Source organism: Solanum stenotomum, unplaced genomic scaffold, assembly GCF_019186545.1.
Source record: "Solanum stenotomum isolate F172 unplaced genomic scaffold, ASM1918654v1 scaffold469, whole genome shotgun sequence".
NCBI classification, from domain to species: domain Eukaryota; kingdom Viridiplantae; phylum Streptophyta; class Magnoliopsida; order Solanales; family Solanaceae; genus Solanum; species Solanum stenotomum.
In genome coordinates, this window is record NW_026035352.1 from 40,103 (window position 1) to 55,969 (window position 15,867).

The 15,867-nt window shown below is 34.0% G+C and overlaps 1 protein-coding gene across 2 annotated transcripts in view; it reads right to left on the reverse strand.

Moving 5' to 3' along the window:
- LOC125852730 (putative late blight resistance protein homolog R1A-10) overlaps positions 1-15,867 on the reverse strand; it is a 69,080-nt gene that overhangs the window by 11,528 nt on the left and 41,685 nt on the right. Inside the window, exon 1 of one of the 2 annotated variants that reach the window (XM_049532431.1) lies at positions 7,305-7,495. The exons of the other annotated variant lie outside the window; for it this stretch is intronic. Within the exon in view, the coding sequence (XP_049388388.1) occupies positions 7,305-7,418 (114 nt within the window). The 5' untranslated portion in view covers positions 7,419-7,495. Of the gene's footprint in view, positions 1-7,304; positions 7,496-15,867 lie in introns of those variants that run through there. 2 annotated transcript variants of the gene reach the window in all.

Sequence of the window (15,867 nt, forward strand, 5' to 3'; positions counted from 1 at the left end):
TCTAATCACAGTACGCTTATCATAGATGTAAGGGCATAGTTTTTGTTTTCTTTGCAACAATTGGCATACCACTCTTTCAAAAGTGTCTTCATTTCCAACACATTTCACAGAGCCTATACATATGAAATATTCAATTTTACCTGTCGTATAACAATCAAACAATATACTAGTAGTTATATGCACACAAAATTTTCAACCCAAGTCATTAGATCATCAATTACTAGTAAAACATATGATGGATAGTGAAGAATCATTCTACTTACCTCTAATTGTGTCAAAGGCATCAACTTTAAGTATGCTGTTTCCCAAATCCTCATGATTTTCTTGGATCTTCGTAGCAAAAGTCACGAGGGAAGAAGAACATCCCCGTAACTCAATTAGCTGCAGTGTCACACTATCAGCAAGTACTTGTGGAATCTCTTTCAACTTGTGGCAATTTCTGATAATTATGCGTTCAAGGCATGGGAAATAATCATCGGTAGCTCTCCAATATTCAAGATCCAACCACTCAAGGAGGAAGAATTTCAATACAGGAAATCCCATATCTGTTACTTCCCAGACTGTTTCCCCATTACAATCATTACATTCAAAGGCCTGAGCCTTCAATTGGAGTACCTCGAGTTTAGGCAACTTGCTAATAATCGCCATGTCCTCCCATAGTAGAAAGGTTTTACAAAGTGTCAACTTCTTGAGATTTGGTGGAAAGGAAGCTGGACATGGAAGACCACGAGGTAACGAGTATGATACAATACTTAGTGCCTCGAGCTCATGTAAATATCTTAGATTATCTAGGCAATTGGGATTGTTGGCAAATTTTAGCAGTATGAGTTTTAGAAAGCAAAGAAGCCAAGAAGAGTATTGGTAGAAGAACATTTTTATTGATGTCTTCAGATTTCATTTATAAAACTGGAATAAAAAACAGAAAGCAGTAAATCCACTACTAGCATATTCCTAACTCACTAACTTACTCCTAAATAATAGGAATAGATGGCTAACAACTAATTGACTAAGTCTTATCTAATATAATGCAGTAAAAGTAAAAGTGCAGTTGAAAAAGCAAATTCCTAACACTCCTCCTTGCTTTGTAAACTGCAAACTTCAATTCTCTGTCTGAGAAGCTGAAACTTGCCGACTGGTAAAGGCTTAGTGAATATATCAGCCAATTGTTCTTCCGTCTTGCAGTAGACAAGAGTTATATCTCCATCTTTTTGCACTTCTCTCAAGAAAAAGAACTTGATTTTGAAGTGCTTAGTTCTTCCATGAAACACAGGATTGTGAGATATAGCTATTGCTGCTTCATTGTCCACGAACACTTTGATGCTTGCAGTCGGTTCCATATGCAAATCAACCAGAATTTTCTTCAGCCACAATGCTTGATTTACTGCTGCTGCAGCTGCCACAAACTCAGCTTCTGCAGTAGATTGAGCTACAATATCTTGTTTCTTACAACTCCATGAGAAAATTCCAGAACCAAGACTAAAACAGTTCCCTGAAGTACTCTTTGCATCATCCTCGGAACCGCCCCAATCACTGTCGGAATACCCACAAAGCTTCACAGGTTGACTCTTCTGAAACTTGACTCCATAGGTGATGGTTCCTTTGATGTATCGCACAACTCTTTTGGCTGCCTGCAAATGTACTTCACTAGGACAATGCATGAATCTTGATAAAACACTTACAGCATATAATATATCAGGTCTTGTTGCTGTAAGATACATTAAACACCCAATGAAACTTCTGAAGTATGTCTCATCCACCTTTTCGGCTCCATCATCTTTACTTAGTTTCTCTTTTTGGTTCATGGGAGTACTAATCTCTTTGCAATTGTCCATTTTGAATTTCTTGAGAATTTCCTTTGCGTACTTTTTCTGGCAAACGAAAAACTCATCTTTTCCTTGTGTAATCTCCATTCCAAGGAAATATGTCATAAGACCAAGATCAGACATTTCAAAAGCTTGCATCATATCTTGCTTGAACTCCTTAATTAGCTTTGCACTTCTCCCTGTAATCAAAAGGTCATCCACATAAAGAGAAACAACAAGAATCTCACTGCCATGATGTTTAACATACAATGTGAATTTTGAAAGACTCTTTTCAAAATCGAGACCGAGCAAATAATCATCTATTCGACTATACCAAGCTCTTGGTGCCTGTTTTAAGCCATAAAGAGCTTTATGTAGTCGATAAACTTTATCTTCCTTTCCATCTATAACAAATCCTTCAGGTTGCTCAACATAAATTTCTTCTTCAAGAATGCCATTAAGAAATGCTGATTTGACATCCATTTGATGCACTTTCCAACCACGTTGTGCAGAAACAGTTATAAGCAATCTGATTGTGTCAAGCCTAGCAACAGGAGCAAAAGTGTCAGAATAATCTACACCAAAAATCTGCGCATAACCCTTAACTACAAGCCTTGCTTTATGCTTGTTGATTGAACCATCATCATTTAGCTTGGTTCGGAACACCCACTTTACCCCAATTACTTTTCTGCCTTGAGGTTTGTCAACAAGCTGCCATGTATCATTTTTTTCGATCATAAACAACTCCTCCTCCATTGCATTTCTCCACTTGGGGTCTTTTAGAGCATCTTTAGGGTTAGCAGGTTCACGAATCGCAACATTGCATCTCTCATATATATCAGAGAGCAATCGAGTTCCCCGAACTGGTGGATCATCGTCCCTTTCATTTAACCACGAGCTTGTTTTCTGGATGGAATTCCTTGAGTCATCCCAATCCCATTCTTCATTCTCCATAAAGTGGACATCTCTGCTGATAATTATCTTCTCACCTTCAGGTTGAAAGATTTTGTACGCTTTTGAAACATTACTGTAGCCAATAAAAATGCCCGGGGCAGCCTTCTTATCTAGTTTATCCCGTTTGACCTGAGGTACATAGGTAAAACAAAGACAACCAAACACTTTAAGAAAATGCAGCGGAGGCTTGTATCCATACCATGCTTCAAAAGGAGTTTGATCTTTCACAGCTTTTGAGGGAAGTCGATTTTGTAGGAACACAGCTGTATTTGCTGCCTCTGCCCAAAACATCTTTGGCAAATTCTTTTCGTGCAACATACATCTTGCCATCTCCATGATATATCTGTTTCTTCTCTCACTAACTCCATTTTGTTCTGGAGTATAAGGAGCAGTAAGTTGACGTTCAATCCCTGCTTCTTCACAAAATAGATCAAACTGATGAGAATTGTACTCCTTGCCATTGTCAGATCGTAAAATCTGAATTTTGCAGCAACTTTCATTTTCCAACTTCGCTTTCAACTTCCAAAAAATGCTCTTGACCTCCGATTTATACTTTAAAAAATAAATCCAGCACATTCGGGTCAGATCATCAATAAAAATAACATAATAAAGACTACCTTTAAGTGAGGGAGTCCTTTGGGGTCCTCCAATATCGGTGTGAACCAGCTGCAACTTTCTTGTTGCTCTCCAAGTTGCCTTTGGGAATGGAAGTCTACTTTGTTTTCCAAATTGACAAGCCCGACAATTTTTAGAACTCGCTCCCAGTTTAGAAAGGTTCTCGACTATCACCAATTCTTGCATTTTGAGAAGCCCTTGATAATGATAGTGTCCGAGTCTCTTATGCCATAACTCGGAAGCATTTTCTCTTGCCGAATACACCACTTGTTCTTCCTCCAATGGATTTAATGAGAAACTTCTGCCTCTCATTTTGACTTTAAACAAGTCATGTCCTGAGGCTTCCTTGATCAAGCAATGTTTATCTTCGAAGTACAATTTGAAACCTTTTTCTAACAATTGACCAACACTTAACAAGTTCTGATCTAAATCTGGTACATAAAGAACATCGGAAATTGCTTTAGTACCTGATTGTGTTTCAATTGTAATAGTTCCCATTCCTTTTACCGGAATATAACCGCCATGACCTATTCTGACTTTTGTAACTCCAGTAGGCTTCAAGTCTTTAAATATCTCTTTGTCATGAGTCATATGGTTTGTGCATCCGCTATCAATCAGCCAAGCCTCAGTTGAAACATTGCTTACAAAACACGATGCCACAAAGAGTTGATCTTCTTCCTGTTCATTAACAACCTGGGCATCTGCGTCTTGCTGCTGCAATTTACTCTTGCAAATAATTGCTTCATGCCCGAGTTGGTTGCACTTACTGCATTTAGCATCCGGCCTTTTCCAACACTTATACGGCGCATGACCATTCTTTCCACAATGCTTACAAGGAGGATAGTTTCCTTTAAAGCTGCCTGTTTTGCTTTTGTTGTTGTAGCGAGCTGCTCCTTCTCCATTTGTTGGCTGGTTCTTCTTATTGTTTTTCTTTTTGTATCTTCCACTCTCTTCATGTTTGGCCGCCAATGCTCCCTCTCTGATTCCATCTTCTCTCATAACCCTTCTTTGTTCTTGAGCCTGCAAGGAATTCAATAATTCCGCCAAAGTGATTTTTGACAGATCCTTGGTGTTCTCCAAAGTGGTAATGGTGGCTTCAAATCTTTCAGGTACAGTAACCAGAATCTTTTCAACAATACGCGAGTCTTTAAACTCAGAACCAAGTAATCTTACTCTGTTTGCTATGCTCATAAGCCTGTCAGAGTATTCTTTGATGGTTTCCGATTCTTTCATCTTTTGTAACTCAAAGTCTCTAATGAGATTCAGCACTTGCATACCTTTGATACGATCATCTCCTTCATATTCTGCCTTGAGATAATCCCAGATGGCTTTTGCTGATTTTAGAGACATGATGCGAGTGAAAATTGTTGAAGAGACTGCTGAAAAAAGACATGCCTTTGCCTTAGATTTTCTGGTTTTCTTGTCCTTGTGATTTTTGAGTTGAGCCATTGTTGGGTTTCCGGGTAGCGGAAGAACTTCATAGTCTTCCTCGATTGCCTCCCAAAGATCTAAAGCTTCGAGATAAGCTTCCATCCTCACTGCCCACATGTGAAAATTTTCACCATTGAAGACAGGAGGTGCCATTACCGAGAAACTTGAGCTTTCTTCCATTTTAAATCTTTTGCTGTTTCTGGTTGTGGTGCTTGAGTCACTTGAAACAATCACTCACAGAAATACCCACAGATCCCGCAAGATAAAAAAGCTCTAGATACCAATTGTTGGTAAATTTTAGTAGTATGAATTTTAGAAAGCAGAGAAGTCAAGAAGAATATTGGTAGAAGAACGTTTTTATTGATGTCTTCAGATTTCATTTATAAGACTGGAATAAAAAACAGAAAGCAGTAAACCCACTACTAGCATATTCCTAACTCACTAACTTACTCCTAAATAATAGGAATAGATGTCTAACAACTAATTGACTAAGTCTTATCTAATATAATGCAGTAAAAGTAAAAGTGCAGTTGAAAAAGCAAATTCCTAACAGGGATGATCACTAGAAAAGTTCAACTCAAAGTTACAAATACCCAACTGTTTCACTTTCTTAATCCCTTCGAATATTTCTTTTGTGCAACAAGAAGGATTCAACCCAGAAACACTTTGCAAGTTTTCCAAAACCCGATACTTGTTTGGAGTAGAATTCAAAAAATAAATGCTTCTATAGTGGAGGTGCCTCAATTGGGACATTTTCCAAATTCCATTTGGTAATTGTACAGTAATACTGTATTTAGAGTCTAGAAGAAAAATAAAAGTTTGTAAATTCAAAAACTTGTAAATTGGTAGATATTCAATTCTCCCATAAACCATCATAGAAAAATACCTTAAAGAGACTAAGTTTGATAAATCACTAGGGAAAGATATCAACTTCACTCTCGCCAAGTTTAATACTCTCAGTAGTTTGAAATGGTCTAGTCCTAATTTAAGAATATTGAATTCCAGTATTCCATTAGGTAAATGAACAGAACGTGTTTTGTTATAAGTACCAAATGGAGAAATAAAACCTTGATCTGAATGAACTGAAACCCATCGATGATCTTGAGGAACAACTGTTTTGGAATTAGAAACATATAAAAGATTCTCACTTTCAGATTCTATCAAGCATAAATCGTGGAGAAGATCATGAATCTTACATGTCTTGATTTTACCATCCAAGTTTCGCTTGCTAACCATGACTAGACTTTTATCAATAAGATCATGTAGAAGACTATCAGCCACTTCTTCCAAATCCCTGAGTCGTCCTCTTAGCTCAAAAAGTCCTTCTGCAATCCATAATCTGATCAACTTTTTCACAGAAATCTCACTAGCTTTTGGAAAAACTCCGAAATATAGAAAGCAAGCTTTCAAATGTGAAGGAAGATAATTGTAGCTCAAAGCGAGAACTCTTGAGCAATGCTGATAATCATCAACGTTTACTAATGAGCTCACACCTTGAGCTACTTGATTCCACTCGTCCAGTGTCCTTTTGCTAGAGAGTGTCGCTGCAACCACGGAAAGTATTAGTGGTAATCCTTTGCAATTTTCAACAATTACCTTTCCGGAAGTTCTAAATTTGGTTGGACAATCTTTTTCGCCAAACGCCTTTTGGCAAAACAAATCCCAACTTTCCTTTGGTTCCAGGGGACGCATTGGAAAAGGATTCTTAGGATAGCTAGCATATCGAGCAACCTCCATGATCCGAGTAGTCAGCAATATTCTACTCGTATTGTTGTTTTCTGGGAACCATAGTCTAATCTCATCCCAGGCTTCCCTGCTCCATATGTCATCCACAACGATCAAATACGTTTTACCCTTGAAACTTTTTTGTAAGCGATCTGCTAATTCTGCATTATCAATTTCTACCTCATCATTTCCCTGATCTTGAGGATTGATTTCTTCTTTCACCCCAGTAGCGTCTTGAAGGAGGGATAGGAGCATATTTCTTAAGCTGTAGTCCTTGGACACAGTAATCCATTCACGAACATCAAAGAAGTTCACAACTGAAGGATCAGAAAACATTCTTTTGGCGAAAGTTGACTTACCTATCCCACCCATCCCAACAATAGAGATGACTTCCATTTGAAACGAGTCTCCGGTAAGTTGACGCAGCATGACCTCTTGTTCAATGTTGTACCCCACAACGTTGTTATCAATGGTTGAAACATCCGATTGTGGTGAACAAGTACCACCAACCGAACCATTTCCAGCTTGCAGCTTGTTATTCTTCCTCTGCTTGCTGAGCTCTTCCTTCACATAATCGATGTCTGGTATAGCTTGTTGCAAGATTATAAGAAGCCTCTCATTCGCCTCTGTTCGAATATGTTCATCCTTCTCCATAATCAGCAAAGCTTGTGATTCGACTTCATCTTCTACTTCATTTGCTAGATCTTTTACCTTTTTCTGCAGATCCTTCATCAGTTCATTATCAGAATTGTCAAGAAACTCTAGTAGAGAACCAACCTTGTCGTAGAGTGATTCCAAATGTTCTTTGTTACCCTCCTGAAGGTCTAAGCTGGATTGCGAAAGAAGGTGCATTGTTCTCATCAGAGACGTTACAGCAGCATAAGCAGCCATCTCTATTGCTAAGTACCTTCAGAGATCAATACAAGATTTGTTAATGAATAGATTTGCGGAATGTTGGCACTCGGAAAGGATAGATAAGAAGTTTACAACAAATGCTTAATATATTTAAGCATTTTGCACACTGGAAACAACAAAGTATGATACAGCTAATTATATCACAATCAACAACTCAACATAGGTGGTCGTTAATTTCTAAGCAATTTTTAATTCTCATGAAGTTTTCCTAGAACACCAAATTATTGGCACAATGTTTGCACATAGCAACAGATATTAATAACAGAACAAACAAAACGTCTTGTTATTTCCGTAAGAGAATAACAGAACAAACAAAACGTCTAGATATTTCCATAAGAGAATAACATAACAAACAAAAAAGGCATAGTCAAAGGTGCACTTAAGCTCTGAAACGAGGCACGAAACATGTTGAACGCTTCACCTCGATTAATGTGCCCTTCAGTGTTGTCATAAAGGTTCTAAGACATATATTTCCTTCCTAATGAGCGTCTCATGATAGACCTCCAACAGAAAACCAAAACTTTTGAATATGAAGCCTTTTGCATTAGTCATTGGCACATTGCGGACAGAGTCTTGTCATGCCCATTGCAGACAGCAGAACAAAAAAAAAAAAAAGGATTCTAGTAACAACAACAAACTCAGTGTATTTCCACAAGCGTATCATTTTGTTTCACAACGATTTGTTCTGTCTGAAGAAAATGATTATGTTGCCTTTTGATCATCATTAAGAGATCATCACTGTTTTATTAGGAAAAATATATTTTGGCTGGTTTAGAATCGCCACTTAATTTTTTAGAAAAAATTAAGAAAACTATTCATTTTTCAAATAGATCAAAACAGTAAATCTATTGAAAATATTTAAAGGGTTCGGGGTTCATATTGGCATTTCGGGAAGGGTTTGAAAGCACCCGAAATGCCCGCTAACACGCGGTTATCCGGTAATTAACTATTTGGCTAATAGATTTTAAAATAAAGCATGCATAATTAAATTAATTAAGAAGTAAACAATTTAATACTTTAAAAGATCTTAAAGGAGAAAGTGGATATTAAAAATATTATTTAAGTACAACATTTTGCAAATTTTCTTGAAAAAAAGTCTAATAGAAAAATGTTTACTTAATTTTAAATAGTTAATTCAAAATGGTTATCTTTTGGGGAGTTGAATTTTTAGAATCTTAAAATTAATTTTAGCAAATAAAACATATAATAACAATCGAATAGATAAGGAAAAGAAGTTCGGGCCCGAGTCTGAATCTGTCCGCCTAGGCCAGTACTTGGGCCCATTTTTGTTTTGGGCTTTTGGCCCATTTGAGTCATCTGCACCTGTCCTAGTCTAATATATATAAGACATTTTCTTTTGGGCTTTAGGCCCAATTTTTCTCCACCTGTCCTAAACTCTAACAAAATAATAAACATAAAGACTAAATAGGCTTAGATCCAATAATAACAAAATACAATTTTTGTATAAGGAGTGGGCCTTTTGGCCCAATCTTTTCAATTCTCCTCCGCTTTCACATTTTTTATTTTTTTTCAACCCCGGGACCTGTACGTCAATTTTATGGCTGGCTAACTCGAAAGGAGGGGAAATTGAGCCTTTATGGTTCTCCCGAAATGCAAAGGGAATGATGAGCTCATAGTGAACTCGGACAAATTTCACATGCAATAAAAAAAATGATAAAAATTAGCAACCAATAGTAATATCTTGAAACCATAACACTAAGTGACAATAATGATCAGTCGATTACAACTTAACAAAGCAGCAAATAGCCTAACAGTGACCAAAACCAAGACAAAATGCAAATAAATGACCTAGGGGGGCTAAAAAAAGTCATAGTAATAAAATTCTTCAACTTAGACCAATATTTCCAGCTCACTATCATTTATTTATTTAGTTATTTTGACAAATTGACAATTAATTGAAGGCAACAATTAAGCTCCAAGTTACAGACCAAAAAAATAAAATAAAAAAAAATATAAGACAACAAGAATTTAGTGAAGTCATATTTGGCAACTACCACAACAAGATTACATCTAAGATCAAAAATAATTAATTCCTTAATACTTGTGGGGAACGCATAAGTCAGCCAAACGATGGTAATCACTTATTTTAAACATAAAATGAACAAGCTGGAAACTTTGTTAAATATTTATCTCAATCAACGCTACTTTTAACTAGAGAAGAATCAACTCAATTTAAGTGAGGGAACTAATAACACAATATAGGCAGGCATTTGCCACATTCTCAAGACGATATAGCCTCAAATTTTAAACATGTTGAAACAATTATTATCGGACAGACTCTATTATACAACGAATAGAGACATGCCGATAACTTTGTTAGAATGAAACGATGCTTAAACAGAGGAGAATGAAATCATAAAACTAAACACTTCAGGAGGGTTCGCAATATTTAACTACATTAAATCCTAGAATAGCAAATCTGCATCAACACAGAGATAAGACAGCAAACTTATTGACGATCATGTATACAAACGACAAACGAGCTCTTCACTTCACCGTGGTTTAACTATCAGCAATAGGCAACTTTAAACACCATGCTTTGGACAAGCTTTCGACACAAAAAGAGATACACAGAGGGGATTCAAACAACTTGTGAGTAAGATGAAAAGTAAAAAAAAAAAAGAAATAAAAAAAACACGAAGCTATATCAGCTTCATCTGAGAAGACAACCACACCAACTAAGAGAGTAACCAACAATAGCTAAGGAAAGAAATCGATAACATTAATAAAATTTTACTAACATTAGTTTATCTTCACCACTTATCTAAACACATGACTATTTGACAACAAACTATTCAAACCAGTCGAGCGGAAAACAGGACAAACACATATTATTCAAAGAGAGAAAAAGAGCTATAAGATACAAAAATGTTACCTTCCGCAGGGCAGGAACTGAGACGGTAACGAGCGAGGAAGTGACGACCTCTACCACACAAGTTTCGATTCAAGCAGTGAACAGGGAATTTATACAGAAATCCAAGCAAGCTCTCTATCCCGGAAAGTATTTCGAGTATATCTAACCTATATTTTTTGCTTAAAAGTATTCTTTGTATTTTTTTGCCCAATAAAGCTCCAATTTTTTACCACTCTTCTCTCTGCTTCCGAATGCATTTTTTATGGATTTTATAACTACTATTCTATATGCTTTAGTCCAGAAATTTTCAACTAAAACTATCTCCTTTCAAGATTTTTTCCCCTCCGAAAAAAAAATCCCCTCTTCAAGAACTTAATGGCAGCCTTTATAGAATGAGAACTAGGGTAGAAATTTTGGGGGGAAGATGAAAATCCGGATGGAGAGGGGCCAATTCGAAATTCAAATCCTCAAAAAACTTACACCATTTGGAATAAACACCTTTTCTCCGAAAAATAGCCCCATTCCGGAAGAGGAAAGGGGAAGGACGCGTGCTGTACGGATTGAGAGGGACATGAAGAAGGAGACAAAAAAAAGCAGTGTACTCTCTCTGTTCCTCACTGCTTTCCGCCTGATCGTTGTGAACGTTGTTGTTAATCTGAAGGAGTTCTGGAAATTTTTAGGTTCTTTTAGAATTGGAAATGGGCCGGGTATGGGTTGAAAATGTGGGCTGGGTCAAAGGGGAAATTAAAGGGGCGTGGGCTAGAGAATTTGAGTGGAAGTTAGGAATTGGAAGTGGCCAGAGTTAATTGAAAAATGCAACTGTTTGTTGGCACTTTGGCATTATACGTATGTTGTTGTATAGTTGGAGAATTGGTAAAGAATAAGGGGTTGTGGGCTACTGATTAAGGGAAATTATACTTGGGCCATTGACAAATAAATAAATAAGAAAAAAAAAGGGTCCAAATTCGGTCTTGCAAAAGGGTTGGAGAAATTGGTAAAGAATTAGAAGTAGAACCGATTGAAGTTAAAACTTAGCCGATTTGAATTTAATTGAAGAACTCGACCAAAATATTTAAATAAGATGAATTAATATAAATTAAATAAAGAGCTTCTTAACTTCAACAAAATAAAATTGCAAACTAATTAATCTAAAATTATAATCACAACTTAAACACGCTTTTCGAATTAGCAAAATAAAATAATTAAGCTAATAAGCTAAATAACATAAAATTATAAATACACTTTAAACCCAATTACTTCAATTGAATATTTAACAAAAATCTTTTTGAGATGATTTTGGAATATTCTTGAAATATACTAATTATATGCCTAATTATATGAAATATAAGTATTGTCTAAAAATTATAATAAGTGACAAAACTATTTAGAATAACTTGAAAAAATATTTTGAATTTTATAAAGTCACTTATTTCAAATCGATTGGAATTTTAAGAAGCTCAAAATTAATTCCTATCGTGGATGGTCAAAATTGGGTGTCAACAATCACGATAGAAGTTAAATGAAGAAACTTCTGGATAAGAGCTGGGACTAGTCAGGCCAGTGAGTTTGGGATAACAAATTGGTAAAGCAGAGCTAAATTTGAATAAAAAAACCCATAACAGTATAACACAGTAAGTAACTCTATGTATTCTGTTTATTTTTTCAAGATGACTCCTCACACTATTGGATGGAAGTCGTTTTTCTTCACAATTATCTCAACTTATAACTTTATGTTATTGTTGTAACCAACATTTGGACATTGTTATCAATTTCAAATATTAAAAGTTTCATCAAACACAATCTGAAGTGTTATCATGAGAGCAAAAACATGGAAAAGCAAGAACATGTGCTAAACTTTTTTTTTTTTTTTGGCAACCAATGTAAATATTATTATTAACAAAAAAGTCACTTACAAGCTAAAAGCACCATTCCTCCTTACCCCTGCTAAGGAGTGAGTGCGTACAAGGTCTCAAACTAAAACAAAACTAATTCTAGGTACATAAATTCTGCCAAAAACTTCTACTTCTAATAGCTCTTTTTGAATCTTTATACATTTCTATCCTTCCCACTATTTCACGAGTGATTTCCTTTACTATGTCATAATATTGTAAGCTGACTCCTTTAAACTGTTTCCAGTTTCTTGCTTTCCAAATATGGTATACCATAGCCCCCCACAGTGCTGCCACCACTTCCTTTTTGAATTTCTTCCAATGTTTCTTCTTTATCAGTTCCAATATGTTGTTCGACTCTCTTGCAGGCAGGTTGATTTTTGACCAACTTAGCAATGCATCTCTCACCTTTGTAGCATATTCACAGTCTACAAACAAGTGTTTATTAGTTTCCATCACTGTATCTTGGCATAAGCAACATTTACTGTCATCCACTTGTATCTTCATGTTCAATAACCTTTCTTTCGTGAGCAGTCTTTTTTGTGTTGCTAACCACATAGTAAACCTATGTTTTGGTAGTGATACAGAGTTCCAGATTAACTCTGCATTTTCCATTTTTTCTCTTTGGCCCAGTAGTGCATGATACCCCCTGGTTATTGAGTATTCTCCACTAGTTGTGAGATTGAATTTTCCATTTGTATACCAATGCTGCATTTGGTCCTTTAGTGCTGTTATTTTCCTCCAATACCAACTGCTGTCAGTTGGGGCTTTATGATTCCAAACAGTTCCTGCTTTGAATGTACAACACCAGTTTGTTTTAATAAGTTAAAGGTTTATTTACAACATTTCCCTAGCAACTCCAGAATATCAGTTTATTACAAAACACAATCAAAACAAGAAAGTACTCAGTGTACAATCAAGCAATCAAAATAACAAAACCAGAAAGAAAAAATGCATGGTACAAACAAGGAACAATTATTGGCAGAAAAAACTCAAGACATCTGACAGAAAATACATCACAGCAAACCTACATGATCCAAATTTATAGCTTCCCTGACATCATCTAGTATGAGAAGGAAAATCATTTGCTGGCAATGCCTTTTTACATTTCCCTCGTTATTTACCTTTATGTTTCATCTACTGACAATATGTGCTTTCAACTTTTCTTAGGTCTATTGGCGATAATATATGGGCAATGTAACCTATACCACAACACCAAAAAACAGTTTATGGGGTTTGGAATTTATTGCCATATAACTGTTACTCCCCTTTTTTCACATATACTAGTATACGTTCCCGCACGTTGCGCGAATAATATAAAAAATTATATATATATATATATATGAAATGAAAGAACAAATCACATGATCATTTAATAACTTGTACAATATACTTTGCGTTTGTTTGTTACTACATTATTATTAACTACTTAAAATCATAGCATTATCGACTAAATTTTGATTAACTTATCACTTGCTTTAATATTCATTTTCGTTAATCTTCTATTTATATAATACAAATAAATATATATATTTTCATTATAAAATATTATTTAATTTTAATAATATTTTAAATATTATAAGTTTATTGTTATTATTGACACTCTTTATTTATTTTTTTTTTACTTGAATTCAAAGTAAAAACATTTGCAAATTATTTGTATTCTTTTGAACATTTTTTGCACTAAGATATTTTATAAGTTTTATATTTTTGTATGTTAACGTATTAATATCTTACTTAATACTAAGTTATGATTTTAAATTTGTCCCAAAATACGAATAGAGATGTTTTTAATATTATCCAAAATTGCAAGTGGTATTTTCTCATGGATAATGCTAAAGAAGTTAAAAAAACTTATGAAGGCATTAGATTATTCCGATCATTGTATTACTTAACAACACTAATGACATTCCTTCAAATATAAACACTACCTTATACCATAAGAAAAGTATATAATATTTGAAGCTTTAAGTAATATAAAAATTGAATTATTCTTTGTTATGGTATTTTATTTTTAGAGAAAACGAAAAAGCAAGCGAAATTTAACTTATATACGAAAGTTATTTGTCTGCACAATAATCACGCCAAAGTTGATGTGTGACTTTAACACCTACATACCAAGATCATAAAATATTATAATACAGCCATGCAAACGATTTATTCAAAGACATATTCACACACACCATATATTTAATTAGTATCATTTGAATATCACATGCATTTGAATGAAATATATATATATTTTGCCAGTAAGCTAGAGTTCAAGGATCATGCCCCATTAAATATAGTATTCAATTATAAGCAAACAGAAAGAAAAAAAAAAAGATATGAATTCAATATAACAATAGATAGTATTTTGTGCTAGGAGTCATCCTAGTAAATTTGTCAAGTCAATATTTAATACTCTTTCTATAGCCCAAAATAAATTAAAGTTATCCAACAATTACCATCGCTATAATATATAATGGAAATTAAGAGTGTTTTGTTAAAATTTTTATTTCTTTTACATTAAAAAAATACACATGTAGACTTGTAGTTGTTTAGTCTTCACCTTCATAAATTTTAATAAATTAACAAATGTGACATTTTTTTCATATCCAGTATTACTCTTTATTCTCTTTTTTATTTGTACTAAGTTTAAAATTACGCACAAAAATTAAAGAAATAAATTAATAAAGTGAACAAACTATCTAAATTTCAAATATATGAAATACAAATACATACATTGTCATTAATTCAAGTAGATTTGAAGTTGCTCTTTTACTCCAAGAATCCCTCAAACACGAAAATCTCACTTTTTGTATTCAACGGCAAAAGCAGAAAAAGATATAGAGTTTAACACTTGAATTCAAAAATTGAATCAAACGCATTATATTAGAATATCTTAAGTTAAGAAATATCTAACTATCATCATATTTTTCAATGCATTAAATAATATATATAATATATATTCACTTTAAACTATGAATTAATTATGCGTCAGTAGACTTACCAAATAAATTAATGAAAATATAATCAATTACTAAAATTTTGAGTGATATATTCAAATATTTATTGCATTAAAAGATCATCAAAAAGTAGAAAAATATTGCAAAAGAAATAGATTACCAAAATTTTAGCAGATAAAATTAGTTATTAATTTATATTACAATAAAAGATAGTCAAAATCTGCAAAAGAAATTTTAAACACTGCTTTATATATAGCATTGATGCAAAATTGGAGAAAATTTTTCAGAAGTATTAGATTTGATTATGTTACTACTGAAATAACAATACAGTCACTCATATTTATCTGTATTAGATAGAAAATACCTGTGATGATTGGACAGAGATTGAACAAAATTAATAAATTACATAAAGTTATGTATGAACAATCAAGGCTCAAGATATTTCCTCACTATCAATATTGAGATTTGAAAACATACAGTAAGTAAAGAGAAAAGAAGAGACAAATAACGTAGTGGATAGAATTAAGGATAAAATTGAGAAGTTATAACTGCTTTAAATTTAAAACTATTTTAAAATTATTTATCAATTGTTAAAAAATATTAAATCTTTTTTTTGAGATGCCGACATTTGTCATTATGAGTGTATGTTTATGACATGTGTCTATTTTTATTTTAAATTTTGAATTTGTAATATTTAATTAGTAATATAATAT